The 16,240-nt window shown below is 50.3% G+C and overlaps 1 protein-coding gene across 3 annotated transcripts in view; it reads left to right on the top strand.

Moving 5' to 3' along the window:
* Positions 1 to 16,240, top strand: part of RASGEF1B (RasGEF domain family member 1B) — a 49,508-nt gene that overhangs the window by 4,720 nt on the left and 28,548 nt on the right. Inside the window, exon 2 of one of the 3 annotated variants that reach the window (XM_064149621.1) lies at positions 2,390 to 2,551. The exons of 1 other annotated variant lie outside the window; for it this stretch is intronic. In XM_064149621.1, the coding sequence (XP_064005691.1) occupies positions 2,540 to 2,551 (12 nt within the window). In that variant the 5' untranslated portion in view covers positions 2,390 to 2,539. Of the gene's footprint in view, positions 1 to 2,389; positions 2,552 to 12,216; positions 12,464 to 16,240 lie in introns of those variants that run through there. One more of the 3 variants, XM_064149623.1, reaches the window with a different exon arrangement.

Consider the following 16,240-nt stretch of genomic DNA (forward strand, 5'->3'; position numbering starts at 1 on the left):
AGGATGCCTCTGCTGACTGCAGGAGGCGTTGGACTAGATGAGCTTTGGAGGTCCTTTCCCACTCAAACCATTCTTTGATTTTTGACCTGTGAGACCAATTCCATAGATCAAAGATAAACAGCTTCATGCAACAGCTTTCACAAATAGTCAGCTCCTCTCACTGCCCTCAAGAGCATTTGTGAATGCTGCAGTTTAGTTGCCACATTAAAACTGTACTGAACAAGCTTCAGCTTGGGCTAAGAAGGTGAGAGTTCACCTTCAGATCGCTGGTCCGCAGTAGTCAACAGGAGGCTCTCCAATCCACACAACGTGATTTGCAGTGTCAGTGTGTCATGTGAACATGGAAAACAGCAGAAACCAGCTGGAATCCTGTAACACTGACTTAGTTCTCCTCTTACATAGTGACAGATACTGCGTGTGTCACAGATACTGCATGTGTCACCTGCTTATGACACACTGTTTGTCCCTTTTGGCATTTAAAATGCGTGTGTCTACCCACCCTGATTACAACTTCAGTCCCATCAAAGACAAAATATTCCCTTAGATCCTGTTGTTGCAGAAGTTTCCTTCAGAGCCATCTCTCTTTTTAACTGCAGCTGTGCACAGGATTTGACCTCTCTCCTGAGGGCACCTATGAACAGGAAAATATGGCTTGAGAAAGCAAATCACCTTCCCGTGCCTTTTAGCTTATTACAAGGGGGGAGCTTTCAACAAACCAGACTCAACCACCACCCTTCACTACTCAGTCTTGGCTCTACACCACACAGTGACATGTGTGCCACAGTCCAGAAGTCTGGGAACTATCATTTAGTTTAAGAACCTCAGGGGGAAAGGAAAAAACAACAAACCAAAACACTCCAGCAGCGGCAGCCAACTGTGACAAAGGGATTCAGAGCTTCCTTCCAGCTGACCCAGTCCTCCCACTTGCTCTCATTAAGCAGCAGCATATCAGTTACAGCACAAATTAACTGCAAGGGTGGGTTAGGAGGTTATTAAGAACTGAGAAGAAGTCTGGCATATAAAGCTTAGAGGCACAAACAGAGTTCAGATGCCAACATTTCTGGGAAGCACAGGAGTTAAAGCCTGATGTGGAGAAAAATTGAGCTTATATAGAGTGCTCCACAAACCTGGCAGGAAACAGAAGTGTATGCATCTGCAGACAAAGATGGGGTGAGAACTGGGAATTCAGGCAGGCCCCATCAATACCAGCTGGGGGAGGAGGTGGCAGAAAGCAGCCCTGGGGAAAAGGACTTGGAGGTGGTGGTGAGTGAGCAGCTGGACAGGAGCAGGCAGTGTGAGGCCAATAGCAGCCTGGGCTGCATCCAAAGCAGCCTGGCCAAATCTGGAGGGAGGGGATCCTGCCCCTCTGCTCTGCTCTGGGCAGACTTCACCTGCAGTGATGGGGCCAGCTCTGGAGCCCTCAACACAGGAAGAGCATGGACCTGATGTAGCCCCCTCCAGGTACCTGAAGGTTGCTACTAGGTCTCTCTGGAGCTTCCTTTTCTCCAAGCTGAACACCCTCAGCTCATTCAGCCTGTCCTCATAGCAGAAGTGCTCCAACCCCCTGATCATTTTCATGGCCCTCCTCTGGACAATCTCTATGGTCTTCGTGGTGCTCCTTGTGCAATTTCACTTTTATTCCATGACACAGTTCTGCAGTGTGATGCTGACAGTGAATTTGTCACAGAGTGTGCAGTCATATGGGTTTTACCCAACTCACAATGAAAAGAGGATGGTTACTCCTGTGCCTACATGAGCAAGGTTGTGACATCCTGTGTTCAGCAGTCAGGAATGCAGCAGGGAAGGGAAAACCAGACCAGAAGAGGAAGAAAGAGTGGGATTTTTGTTCAGGTAGTGACAGGAATAGGGGGAATGGAGCAAAGCTGAAGGTGTGGAGATTCAGAGTGGACGTGAGGAGGAAGTTGTTCAGCATGAGAGTGGTGAGAGCCTGGAATGGGTTGCGCAGGGAGGTGGTTGAGGCCCAATACATGGAGGTGTTTAAGGCCAGGCTAGATGAGGCTCTGGCCAGCCTGATGTAGGGTAGAATGTCCCTGCCCATGGCAGGGGCGTTGGAACTGGATGATCCTTGTGGTCCCTTCCAACCCTGACTGATTCTGTGATTCAACTCCTAACCACTGCAGAGCAAGGCTAAAACAGAAAGAGAGGTAGAGCAAAGAGACAAGGTTGTTTGCCCTACAAGCCTTGGGTAGTAGGCAGGTAACAAAAAACAAGGATAAGATCAATAAAATGAGAGAAAATGTGAAATACCATTTGAGAAACACACAGGGCCAAATTCTGACGCCCTCTGGAGAAGCCATGACCTCACTTCCTCCATGGAACTGATGGTGTGTCTGATAACCTTTGCAGCTTCACCTTTTTCTTGCCTCAGCAGGAGACATTCCAAGTTGCAGACATGAATGTACACTATGAAATTCCTTATCTGCATTCTCCACTTTTTAAAGACCTGGGGGATATCTGAACCTTGACTGCCTCAGGCCTCCACCTCTGCAGGAAAACTCAGAACAGAGGAAACCACACCATGCCCAGACAGGTACCTTTCACCCTACTCACTTAGCATCCTAAAGGAAATTCGTTTGACAACTCCTCTGCCTTTGTCAGCTGCCTGAAGTCTATCCATCTCTGCTTGTTCCTAGCCTGATAAGCTGTTTTGTCCCCTTCCTGCATAACCCCAGTAACACCCTGGCAATTCTTAATTGCACCCCACAAATGTAAGCCTGTGACTCAAAACAAAAATCCTGTGTGCATATTTGTGTGATTGGATCACAATCTATTGGAGTATTTCAGAGTTTTCAGATTCCATCTATTAGACTGTGAGGGAGGCTGCCCAGGGGGGTTGTGGAGTCTCCCTCTCTGGAGATACTCAAGATCTGCCTGGATGTGTTCCTGTGTGGCGTAGGTGATCCCGCTCTGGATAAGCTTTGGAGATCCCTTCCAACCCCTAACAGTCTGTGACTCTGTGAAATGCTGCCTAAATGATCCAACTGGTGACATCCAGTTCTGGGCCCCCCACTTCAAGAGGGACATAGAACTGCTTGCCAGGGTCCAGCACAGAGCCAAGATGATGAAGGGAGTGGAACATCTGTCTCTCTTAGAAGGAGAGACTGAGGGAGCTGTGGCTGTGCAGCTTGGAGAAGAGGAATCTGAGAGGTGACCTCATCAATATTTATAGATACGTGCAGGGTGAGTGCCAGGAGGATGGAGCCAGGCTCTGCTGGGTGATACCTCTTCTTCATAGGAGGATGCTGAGGAGCCTGTGAAGGCTCTCACTGTGGTGATGAATCTGAGGAGAGAAAGCAAGCAGGAGCTGCTCAGCCCTCAGTGCTCTGCAGCCTCCCTCTCTGTGCACAGACAGTGCACAGCAGCAGCTCCAGCACTGGCCCAGGAGCCCTGCCCTTAGTCCTAGCCCCCAGGGCTCTGGGTGAGCTGCAGCAGAGGGCAGCGGCTGCAAGTGCCAGGGTGGCTGCCCCTTGCCCTCTGCACATGCTGCCAGCACAGGGCACAGGCTCACCAGCTCTCTGCTCCAGCCTCTTCACCTCTTCTCTGTCGCACTGCACCAGATGCTGCCTGGATTGAGGCCAAAGAGGGCAATCGCAGGAGAAGGGTGGGAACATTCGTGGCCATTCAGGCACGGAGGCCCCAGCAGGTGCCTGCTGCCTGCTTCCACCCTGCCCCTGAAGGAGGGGCCCTGTCTGGAGCGAGTGGGGAGCTGCTGCCCCCGCCCTGGCACCGCTCTCGGCCCCACGCTGCCCACCCCAACAATCCCTCTGCCGGGCTCTAGGAGGGAAGCTTTAGTCTCGTCCTGCTCCGTTCTCTCGGGAGCTTCTTCCCGTGGCGCACACCAGCAGTGACCACTGCAGACTGTTCCGCAGCGGTTCCAGGGCGCCTCAGCCAAACGCTCGTCTGCTGCCTCTGGGCGCTGGGGGGACCTCGGCCAAACGCTCCTCCACTGCCTCCGATGGACCAGCGGGCCCGGCTCGTCCCTCCGCAGCCCCGCACCGACCCCGTCCCTCCCTTCCCGCTCTCCGGGCCCCGCTGAGCCCAGCGCAGCCCCCGCTGGCCACTGCGGCTGCCACAGCAGCGCAGGCGCAGGCCGGGGTGGTGGAAATGGCCTTTCCCCGTGGCAGCAACTGCCGCCCAGGCTTACCTGCTGCCTGTGGGGCATTCGCTTCCATCCCTAGGAAAGCGGAGAAAGGCAAAACATTGAGGTGCACCAACATGAGGCACATGCAAAACAGGAGGGACACTGAGGTGCTGGAGCGGGTGCAGAGAAGGGCGACGAGGCTGGGGAGAGCTCTGGCAAACATGGCCTGTGAGGAGCGGCTGAGGGAGCTGGGGGTGCTTAGTCTGGAGGAGAGCAGGCTGAGAGGGGACCTTATTGCCCTCTGCAGCTACATAAAAGGAGGTTGGAGTGAGGCTGGAGCTGCTCTCTTCTCCCGAATTACTAATGCTAGCACAAGAGGAAGCAGCCTCAAGTTGCCTCGGGGAGGTTTAGGTTGGCTGTTGGGAGGAAGTTCTTTACTGAGCAGGTGGTTAGGCACTGGAACAGGCTGCCCAGGGAGGTGCTGGAGCCACCATCCCTGGAGGTGTTTAAGAGGAGAATGGATGTGGTGCTTGAGGCTATGGTCTGGTGATGAAGGATGTTGGGATGAAGGTTGGACTGGCTGATCCTGGTGGTCCTTTCCAACCCTAGCGATTCCTAGTGATGAGATGTTGTGCTGAGGGCTTTGGTTTAGTCAGGGACTTGTCAGTGTGAAACTAATCATTGGATTCCATGAGCTTGAAGGTCTTTTCCAGTCTAAGTGATTCTGTGAAAGCCCTGGAGGCAGAACAGAAAAGCACCAGTGCTTATTTCCACAGAGACAAAGTGTCCTTCCTACTAGGAGGCATCTAGTCCTATCATTTTTTTTTCTTCTCTGCTTGATTAATGTCAAAAGGGAATGTAGTTACCAGTAATTTTGGGAGATTCTGTTTATTTTCCTGTGTAGAGGAGAAAACAACCCCAGGACACAGCTCATTTGAAGGCTTATGTCAGCACCTGGTCTTACTGACTCCATTTTCTCTGTCAGTTTACTTCTCTTGTGTTTTTGCAAAGAAAATCCTTCCTTTTCAGATCCAGACAGACTTCAAAACATGTCTGCCCTGGAAAAAGAAACCTCTTACTGGTGAAAAAAAGCAGGGGAGGATAGGGCTAGATGTATGCATGTGTTTTTCCCACTGTAGCAGTAAAAATATGTTTAGCTGCTGTTGTTTCTGCACCAAAGCAGAAACATTTCAATACTTCTTCCCACCACCCACTCATAGAATGGTTTCGATTAGAAGGGACCTCAAAGATCATCTAGTTCCACCCTCCCTGCCATAGGCAGAGACATCCTGCGAGCCCTTATTGCTCAGGGCCCCATTCAAGCTGGCTTCGAAGGGAGGAGACGTGCACTGCCTCCTGGGTCAGCCTGTTCCAGTGTCTCTCCACCCTTACTGGAAACAATTTCTTCCTAATGTCCAGTCTCAATCTCCTCTCTCCCACCTCAAAGCCATTGTCCCTCATCCTATCACTCCAACCCTTTGTCAGGAGTCCCTCCCCAGCTTTCTTTCAGTAGTTACTGTCCTGATGGTAGCTGCAGTACAGGGAGCTGGCACAGATAGATTTCCCTAGTGTCCTACAAGATGTAGCTACAAGAGCAAGGTTTGCAACCCCCCCTGAATTTTCTCTGAAGCCCATATGTTACTTCAAAAGTCATTAGAAAGAAGCACCTGTTCTGCAGAATTCACTAAAGCACCTTAAGCCTACTCATGACCATCTGTACCCAGCCCATATGTTGGCAGCTGCAGCTTTAAGCTCACAGAGGAAAATGAGGTTGTTGGGTGCGGGGCAGGAGGAGTTTCTTCACCCAGCAAAATGCTGTTGTGCTGTCTAGCAATTTTTTTTTTACTGCTTCCTACAGAACAAATGTGTTTTGTAGCCAGGGTGATGCTTCATCAGTTCTTCTTTCTGCTCTGAACAGCAGTGGCAGTTACTGCTGGTGAAGGCAGCTGGTGTGGGGCACTGCTGGCTGAAGGCTGGAGGGAAAATGAGCCACTTGCTCGGGGGAAAGCACAGGTCACCTTGGTGCTGCCATAAGGGCACTGTCGCTAGCAAAGCAGCTTAGCATGTCTACCCCCCAGGCAGGGCTGGAAGGTATTTGGGCTGAGCAAATGTTACCATTTAGGACTAGGGTCCTAATTGTAAATAAAGTTTCCTGGAGAATTCAGAACAAGGCCAGGGGGATGGACTGTCTACAGCTTCCTGAAAGGACATTGTGGAGAGGTTGGTGCTGGTCACTTGGAATTATAGAATCACCCAGGTTGGAAGAGACCTCCAAGCTCAGCCAGTCCAACCTAGCACCCAGCCCTGTCCAGTCAACCAGACCATGGCACTAAGTGCCCCAGCCAGGCTTGGCTTCAACACCTCCAGGGATGGCGACTGCTCCACTTCCCTGGGCAGCCCATTCCAATGCCAATCACTCTCTCTGGGAAGAACTTCCTCCTAACATCCAGCCTAGACCTCCTCTGCCACAACTTTAGACTGTGTCCCCTTCTTCTATTGCTGCTTGCCTGGGAGAAGAGACCAACCCCAACTGGCTACAGCCTCCCTTCAGGTAGTTGTAGACAGCAATAAGCTCTGCCCTGAGCCTCCTCTTCTGCAGGCTGCACACCCCCAGCTCCCTCAGCCTCTCCTCGCAGGGCTGTGTTCCAGGCCTATCACCAGCTTCTTTGCCCTTCTCTGGACACCTTCCAGATAGGATGAAAGGGAATGGCCTCAGCTGCAACTGGGTAGGTTTAGACTGGGCTTTTCTCCCAGCAAGAGTGGTCAGGCATTGGAATGAGCTGCCCAGGGAGGTGGTTGAGTCACCAAACCTGGATGTGTTTAAAAGTCATTTGGATGTGGTGCTTGGGGTTGGCCTCTTCTCCCAGGTAACCAGCAATAGAACAAGGGGACACAGTCTCAAGTTGTGCCAGGGTAGGTATAGGCTGGATGTTAGGAAGAAGTTCTTCACAGAGAGAGTGATTTCCCATTGGAATGGGCTGCCCAGGGAGGTGGTGGAGGCACCGTCCCTGGGGGTCTTCAAGAAAAGACTGGATGAGGCACTCAGTGCCATGGTCTAGTTGACTGGCTAGGGCTGGGTGATAGGTTGGACTCGATGATCTTGGAGGTCTCTTCCAACCTGGTTGATTCTATGATTCTATGATTCTATGATTCTATGATATGGTTTAGGGTGAACCTCTTAGGGTAGGGTTATGGGTTGGACTTGGTGATCCTGATGGGCTTTTCCAACCTGAACGTTTCTGTGAGTCTACTCTCAAAGGGCCTGAAAAATTTATAAGAGATATGTTTATCCCACTCCACTGGTCTAAGAAAATTCAATGTATTTTGGAGTTCAGAATGTTGTGGCTCTCTTCCTTGCTTGTTTTTATCTCTGACCTTGTTTCTCTGTGCCAACCACTGATTGGGTTGGATTTCAGTAGGAGGTAAGGCAACATGGCCTTGCAGGCTGCAGTTTGCAGGGAGGTAGCTGGGCTGCTGTCTACTTCTGTGTGTATATATTTGTATAGGTTCATTACCTTTTATATTTAGCCTACTTTTGTAAATGAATAGTAATTGTCATTTTGCTTCCCAGTTCTGAGTACTGTGGTAGTTTACTCTTTGGGGGTAAAGCCCAAATTCTAAGTGGTGATGTAACCTCTTCTGGTAAGTTGAGAACTTAATATATAGTTTGAGTGTCTGGTTTGCAACAGCAGTAATGGCTGGATGAAGATTAGTTTGAGGAGTGGTCTTGAGGAGAAAGCCTTTGGGGTGTCAGCTGGTGACAAACTCTGCATGAGTCAGCACTGGTTGCTGGCAGCCCAGCAGGCAGCTGTGTGCTGGCTGCACTCAGAACAGGTAGAGCAGCAGCACAGGGAGGGGATTCTGCCCTCTGCTCTGCTGAAACCTCACCTGCAGCACTGCCTCCAGGTCTGGGGTCTCCATGGGCAGCGACACTCTCCACTAGCCCAGGTTGCTCGAGGTCCCATCCATCCTGACCTTGAACACCCACGGGGAGGTGCATCCATGCCCTCCCAGCGCAACCTGTTTCAGTGACTCATCACCCTTAAAGCAAATTAGTGATCAGTTTGATAGCTCCAGATAGGTATAAAAAGAAACATTTGTAGGGCCTTGGCCAGAAAACACCTATTTCTGTACCATCATAGGGCATGATTTTTGTATTACAGAATCATAGAACGGTTTGGGTTGGAACCTCCAAATGCCATCTAGTCCAACTTCCATATTCCCTGGTAAAGATCTGTGCTGACTGTTCATTGAGCCTTTTGAGGATTTTGCTGCTTTGGATGACTGAAGTGAAACCCCTAAAGCTCTCTTGAGTTGCTTCTGCTGAGTCTGATCATAATCAGTTAAGCCTATCGCTGCCTGATCCTACAGAGAGCAGTGCAGAATGGAATGATGCTGCTGATCTATAGGAGATGGAAGAGCCATCTCCATGATGAGTGGTGATAGGAGAATCTCTGGGTTGGATGTAGTTGAAATCAGGCACAGCTCTTGTGATGAGATGTGGAGTGTGGTTTTCCTACATTTCAGAGAAGAACACACAAGAAGTCTCATGGCAACTAGGACCAGCTGCTGGAGTAATGAACAAAGAGCTTTCAGGCAGCCACATTAAATAATGCTTCTAGTCCACATGTCAGGCCTCTGAAGTAATTTTTGTATCAGCATCACTGCAGATGGGTGATTTGTTGCAGCACTGGCTGCCATTTAAAGGCTACAGCAACAAAAGCTCTTTTTTTGTGTCAATGTTTTCAAGTTTGCAGTTTCTCTTCCAATCAGAATTACAGGAAGGAGAGGAGAGGGAATTATTCTTTCACCCCCAGAACTCTGTTATAATATCTTTCGTCACTGTCAAATCATATTTGCAGCCCAGCAGGCCAGTGGCAATCTGACTCTTCTCATGGGGAAACATTTTTCCCCTGGAGTCCATTGGGAATCTCCCCAGCAGTAGCTTGTCCCCATCACCCAAATGGTAATGTATGGTTTTGAGGCCGTTTCTGTCGCAAGAAGCAACATTGAAATGGTTTTAAGATGACAATTATTTGCTTAATAGCATGGCCCTCAAGAGTCAGATGGTGTCAGTGGGAGCCTCTAAGCCTGACATCTTACAAATACTTGCAGATAGGAAAGCTGTTCCCCGTGCAGCTGCTGCATGCTATGGTGACAGCTTTGGAAATGCAGACCCATTCCTTGGAATTAACAGAGGTCATTCACCAAATTCCTTTCCCATAGGTTGCCAGACTACTTTAATTTCTAACAAGTCTTTTTCTTCACTGACCTACAACTGAATGAACAACTTACAGGTAAAAAAAGGCATTATTATTGTCGTTTTCAGGCCATCTCCTCATTTTCTTGGTCTTATCTGCTGAACTGCAAACCCATTTTGCAGCAGGGAGCTGTGGAAGATATACCAGCTCCCCTCCCAACAAAGCAAGCACAGAGCAATGTGTGTGCATATTCTATCCATATTTCAAAACAGAAGTTATGGTCTGGGAAGTCTTTGAATCCTTTGTGCACTGGTTGTGGGTAGAGATGACTGAAGCCCAGCCAAAGATTCTGAGGAGGCACTATCAAGTTTATTAAACATCTGGGAGCCAGGCCAAGTTTCTGGCAGAGTAGTCTGCTACAGCAGCTTCTTACTTTAAAGAGTGCTTTGAGTTTTGTCTGAGAACCACTACTGCTGCGGGTTATGAAAGGATGAATTTCCTCCACCACACAGCCTGACATGTCTGGTTCAGCTGGAAGTAACGGAAGAGAGTATCTTCCAAACTCATCCATCACCCACCCTACCAGAGCTGCAGACTAGCTACATGCTAGGCACACAGACAACAGAAACAAACCGAGTGTGAGTACAACCTTTAAGCAAACACAGCAGGATCACTTTCTCATTGTGATAATCCATTCAAATGGAGGCTGTTTCATCCTTGGAATCCTTGCAGCACAGGGCTCTGCACTCCAAAAGCAGTTCAAAGCTTTCCAATTACACCCAATGGTTCAGAGAGGGTTTATGAGCACAACAACATTCAGAAGAAAGATTGAGTTTGGCTGTAGGAGGAGGTGGTTTATTTGTTTTATTTTGGGGCTTTGGGTTTGTGTGTTTTGTTTTGTTTTTCTTTTCCTGAAGTCTTCCTTGGTTTCTGCTTGTTCTTTCCTTTGTTGTTGTTTCCCCAAACCAGGGAGTCTGTTTCTTGTAGCCCAGATCCGAGCTGTACTGCAGTACAGGGAAAGATGTGCAAAGCTTCACTGGCCAGAGATCAGTCTGGAATAGAAAAAGGTGTCTAGTTCATTCATGTTGGTCATCAGTCCCTGCAATCACCCCTCCAAAAGCCTTTTTCGGCCCCAAGGATGGCGAAGTTAGGTGCACCAGGATTTTTTTTGGGCTGCCTGCATGAATGTAGTGAGTTCACAGGTCGTTATTATTCAAAGCCTGAAACTTGCACCAGGTTGTTAATGTCTTAATGCTTATTTAAGTGTCAGGGAGTGCTGGGAGTTGTCAGAGTAAATGAGAAGCTGTCAATAAGGAAATTACTCACCATTCACAGGGTGATTGCTGCAATCTGTCAAGGAGCATCTGAGAGGATGTCAGGCTGAAAGATGGAGTTGGGAGGCAGGAGAAGTTATCAGTGTTCCCTTGTCTTGAGGGGGTGAGGAAGAAGGCTCCAACGATAGCAGCTCTAAATCAATAACTAAACAGAGATGAAGAACTCAACGTAGAGCTTTGCAGTAATGCTAATAAAAGAGAGGTCAAGCTCAGGTGTGAGAAATGACTGAATGGAGGCCTCCTCTCTGTTTCTGAAGCACTGTCTTGTGAACTGGGATGCAGGAGTTGTGTGTTCCTCTTGCTGGCCTGCCAGATGATATAGAGCTTGATACTTTTGTGCTTTTACTATCTTACCTCCTTTGGATACCTCCTTGCCTCAGTATCTCCAATGGAAATACCTCCCTCTGAGAGATGTCACCTACAGGTACAATGATCATAGGGCTGGAGCATCTCTCCTCTGAGGACAGGCTGAGAGAGTTGAGACTGTTCAGTCTGGAGAGGAGAAGGCTCCAGGGAGACCTTACTGTGGCCTTCCAGTATCTGATGGGAGCCTACAGGAAAGCTGGGGAGGAACTTTTTAGGATGTCGAGTGGTGATAGGACAGGGGGGAATGGAGCAAAACCGGAAGTGGGTAGATTCAGATTGGATGTTAGGAAGAAGTTCTTCACCATGGGGGTGGTGAGACTGGAACAAGCTGCACAGGGAGGTGGTAGAAGCCCCATCCTTGGAAGGTCTTAAGGGTAGGGTGGTGAAGGAAACAAAGATGGTCGAGAGATCTGGCTCCTGGTTGCTTTGGAGTCACTGCACAGACCTGGACTTTTCAGACTGGTGAAGTGGGAAGTGGAATAAATTCAGACTTAGAATGCTGTGGGAAGTGGAATAAACGTAGAGTGCTCTGCAGAGGGTGTGTAGGAGCAGTGTTTCTCACACCATGCAAGAGCAAGGGGACATGAGATGGAACTGAAAGCTGAGTTCAAGAGAAACGAAGGACAGTGGCTCTCCAAGGTGTTGTAGTGGATCTGTGCAAGTTGGATGGGCTGCTGAGGGAACCGGACTAGAGGAGAAGGTAGATGAGCGGACAAACAGCACAGAGCCTAGGACACGAACGGTTGGGGGAGGGAGGGGAGCCTGGAACAGTCCTGCTCCTGCCGGGAACAAGTGGCAGGGCTGCTCGGGGCAGCTTCCGAGCCGTCTCACGGGGCACGGTCACAGGCAGGTTGGGCTCTAGGTCTGGAACCAGCGCTGCAGCAGCAGCCCTCTGCAGGCTCTCCGGGCAGCGGCCACCAAGCATCGTCCCCTCTTCTGCAGCCGCCGCCAGCCCCGCTCCGGCCCCGGCGCTGCGGAGGAGCCGCCCCAGCTCTGCCGCCGCCAGCCCCGCTCCGGCCCCGGCGCTGCGGAGGAGCCGCCCCAGCTCTGCCGCCGCCAGCCCCGCTCCGGCCCCGGCGCTGCGGAGGAGCCGCCCCAGCTCTGCCGCCGCCAGCCCCGCTCCGGCCCCGGCGCTGCGGAGGAGCCGCCCCAGCTCTGCCGCCGCCAGCCCCGCTCCGGCCCCGGCGCTGCCGAGGAGCCGCCGCAGCTCTGCCGCGCCCCAGGGGCGGGAGCGGGGCGGGTCGAGGGGGCAGCACCGCCCAGAGCTCCGCCCTCCGCCCCGGAGTCCCGCCGAAGGGAGCGGTGGTGTGGGGACGGCGAGTGGTACTCTGCCGAGCCGTGCCGTGCCGAGCCGAGCCCAGCTGAACCGTGCCCGCCCGAGCCGAGTGGTGCCCAGCCGTGAGCGATGCGTAGCTGTAGGCGATAGACCTGTGGCCAGGAGCACCTGCAGCCACTTCCAGGTACGTCCCTGGGTGTCTGTGGTGCTCGGGTGTGCGTCCTTCCGCCCACCCATCTCTCTTCGTGCTCTCAGCGGCAGGGTGGTCTCTTTCCTGCTGGTGTTTATCTCTTCCCCAGATACCCGGTTCTGCTCAGCTGGTGTCTGGAGGATCAGGATGTTGAGAGGGTAGAGACTTCAACTGAGCAGAAAAGGCACTTGGTGGTGGTTGGGTCCTCCTCCCTGTCCCCTTCCCTGTATAAGAGTAGAACAGAGTCCTAAAGCTGCACAGCATGATTTTGCTGTGGACATGATGGTTTTCTCCCCATTTTTCTCTAAGCCTGTTTCAGTTCATGGCTGGGTTTGGGTTGTTTTTTTCTTGTTGTTGGGTTGTTTTGTTTTGTTTGGGTTTTTGGGAGGTTTTTTGGTGTGTGTTGGAAGAGTGAAAAAGCACTGATTTGCTAGGTTGTGGTTGTAGAGCTACATAAAATGGGTGTGCAGGCAGGACAGGGCTGCCTGTCACCTGAATGCTTTGCTGGGCATCTGCTGTGTACGACTGTGGTAAAACTTCAGGCCACTATGCTAAGTGAGGTGGGGGAAGGCTGGGGGCAGAATAATAACAGCTGTTAAATGACCCAGGACCAATGTGTTGCTCATCACAACCTCCGCTCTGTTGTGCTTAGGCCAGATTGAACTAAGGCAGCCGTAACAACAAGCAGAGCCTCCCTGGCTGCTGTGGGTGAGGCTAAATATAGCACTGAGGAGTGAGGAGAACTTCTGTGGAGTTCCCCTTAGCAGAGCGGAGGCAGAGAATGGCCTGGAAAATCTAAAGAGCCACAAACAAAGAAGTCTTCTGTACCCCAGCAGGCAGCTACTCTTCTAAGCCAGGACTGTTGAGGGCTTGATTTCAGTGAGATTACATCTGTGGTGGGCTCAGGTGACTGTGTCTGTGGGGAATGGGGGGTCTAGGCAGGCAGGGCTGGGTCTGTGTCTCTTGGTTCTGAAAGTCAAGAGGGGTGCTTGAGCTATGGGTTCCTCAGGCTTATCTTACAGTTTCCTAATGAGATGTCTTAGAGAGAAGCTGCTCCTCAGCTGAAAATTATTGCTGAGTATGCTCAAGACAGCTGGTGAGCTGTGCTGGAGAGAACTGATAGGTAAAGGGCCAGTTCTGATTTTGAATTAGCTGTGTGAATATTGCTCCTTTAAACAGGCAGGGCTGAAACAAGCTGCTGTGGATGCTGTTTATGTGCTGTAGAAGTGGTAAGAAAGTCCTGGTTTATTGGGGATTAAGCTCACAGCAGTGCCACACACTAGGAAAAATGCCATTTTGTATGGTTTAGTGAATCCCTGCAGGTTCATGTTCTTTATGGTTTTGTTTAGTGAATCCCTGCAGGTTCATGTTCTCTGTGGGTTTGTTTAGTGAATCCCTGCAGGTTCATGTTCTTTATGGTTTTGTTTAGTGAATCCCTGCAGGTTCATGTTCTCTGTGGTTTTGTTTAGTGAATCCCTGCAGATTCATGTTCTTTATGGTTTTGTTTAGTGAATCCCTGCAGGTTCATGTCCTCTATGGTTTTGTTCTGCTGAGGGTGCTGAGGATGGCATGGTGTGTTGTTACCTGTGCCTCAGTTGTAGAAGCTATCTAAACAGTCCTTGGGGATGCAGTGAGTCATGGTACCTGTTCTGTGAGCAGTGAGCTGCTGTCACACCGTGTCAGAAGTGACAGGCACAGCTCAGTGCTGAAGAGCTGGCTGTGAAAGAATGTGAACTCAAAATGCTGCCACTTTACTCTGGTGAGACCTCACCTGCACTACTGCGTCCAGCTCGGGAGCCCTCAATTATAGGAAGGACATGGAGCTGATGAAGAGGGTTTGCAGGAGACCATGAAAATGATCAGGGGGTTGGAGCACCTCTGTACAATGACAAGCTGAGGGAGCTGGGGTTGTTCTCCAGGCTGAAGGCTCCAGGGAGACCTTAGAGAAGCCTTCCAGTACCTGAAGGGGGCTAGAAGAAGGATGGAGAGGTCTGTGGTAACAGGACAAGGGGCAATGGTTTCAAACTAGAGAAGAGCAGATTCAGGCTGCATGTTAGGAACAAGTTACTTACCATGAGGGTGGTGGAACACTGCAACAGGTTGCCCAGGAAGCTAGTTAAGGCCCCATCCCTGAAGCTATTCAAGGTGAGGCTGGACAGAGCTCTGTGCAACCTGATCTAGTGGAGGATGCCCCTGCAGACTGCAGAGGTGGTTGGATTAAATGAGCTTTGGAGGTCCTTTCCAACCCAGACCATTGTATGATTCTGTGATAAAACATGACACGTGTTTTTTGTGCCTAGGAGTGGTTGAAAAATGAGTTTTCCTTGAGGGCAAAGCTAGGAAGGAGCTGTGTGGGGGGCATATTGCCAGTTTATGCTACACTGTTGTAAAGGTCTGACATTAAGACACCTACTAGAGCTGGCAGAGCGACAGCAGTGAGATTGTTCTTGGCTGCCTTTGACTGCAAGGCCACTTGTGCATTGATGTTACCCTCAGAGAAGTGCTTCAGAGCTAAGTGGCTAAAACTCAAGTGCCTCTGAAATGATCATTTGTATAATGGATGAATGATGTTTGGGGATAACTATGATGAACCCTGCTGCTAACAGGGATGCACTGTGGATCTGAGCTTTCCCACATATCAAGCTCTACATGTCTTGTGCAGAGAGAGGACGTGTAAGAGGTATTGGCTCCCAAGGCTTCCTGTCTTTATCAGAAGATTTAGGAGCTTTACTTACTATGCAAGGTTGCAGTCAGTCAGCAACAGTGATTTTAACTGGAGTGTTGTGCCCAGAAAATGGGGTGGAAGCTCAGCCAGATGAGTTGGAAAAGGGCAAGCTTGTGGTGCTGACTTCACTCCTGCACATCCTTGACGTGGCTGCGTTGTTCTTTGCAACTGTGTCCCTGCTCAGATTGCAGACCTCTGTTCATTAGTTAGGATCCTTCTCACCTGTTTGGACAGATCAGTAGCAAAGCTCCAGGACTGAGCAGGGCATCTACTATCAGGGATTTAATTTCAAGCATAGTCGTCAGAGGACAACCCCTGATCTTTGGAGATAGAGATGGTTCAAAGCATTTGTTTCCCTTTGTGTTCATTCAGTATTTGTAAATGAAGAGCAACTAAGGGATGTGTGTCAGGAAGATGGGCCCAGGGTCTTTGCAGTGCTCTCCAGTGGCAGGATGAGAGGAAATGGGAATAAACATAGAAAGTTCCACCTAACCATGAGAAGAAACTTCTTCCTTTTGAGGATGGCAGAGCCCTTGAACAGGCTACCCAGAGTGGTGGTGGATTCTGTCTCTGGAGCCTTTCACCACCTTATCTGCTTTACTTGATGCTGCTCTGGCAGGGAGGTTGGACTCAATGATTTCCAGAGGTCACTTCCGACCCCTACCAGTCTGTGAAAAGCTGGCTTTGCCTTTGTCTTAAGATCTCTTCCTTTCTTCAGCCATTTGAGCATTGTTCTGCTGTTCAGGAGATGGTTGGGCAGTGCAGGAAGATGGTTGGAACAGGATGGCTGTGTTTCAGTGAAGGAGGCAGGATTTGTGCTTGCTCATGTTTAAGCATCTTTCCCTAGATGTTAGCAAGCATACAGGTGTAGTCTGCAAGCACTGCCAAGTGCCACTGCTTGGTGTGGGGTTGTGAGATGGAGTCGTAGAATCAACCAGGTTGGAAGAGACCTCCAAGCTCATCCGGTCCAACCTAGCCCTAGCCAATCAACCAGGCCATGGCACTAAGTGCCTCATCCAGGCTTTTCCTGAACACCTCCAGGGATG

Source organism: Pogoniulus pusillus, chromosome 10, assembly GCF_015220805.1.
Source record: "Pogoniulus pusillus isolate bPogPus1 chromosome 10, bPogPus1.pri, whole genome shotgun sequence".
NCBI lineage: Eukaryota > Metazoa > Chordata > Aves > Piciformes > Lybiidae > Pogoniulus > Pogoniulus pusillus.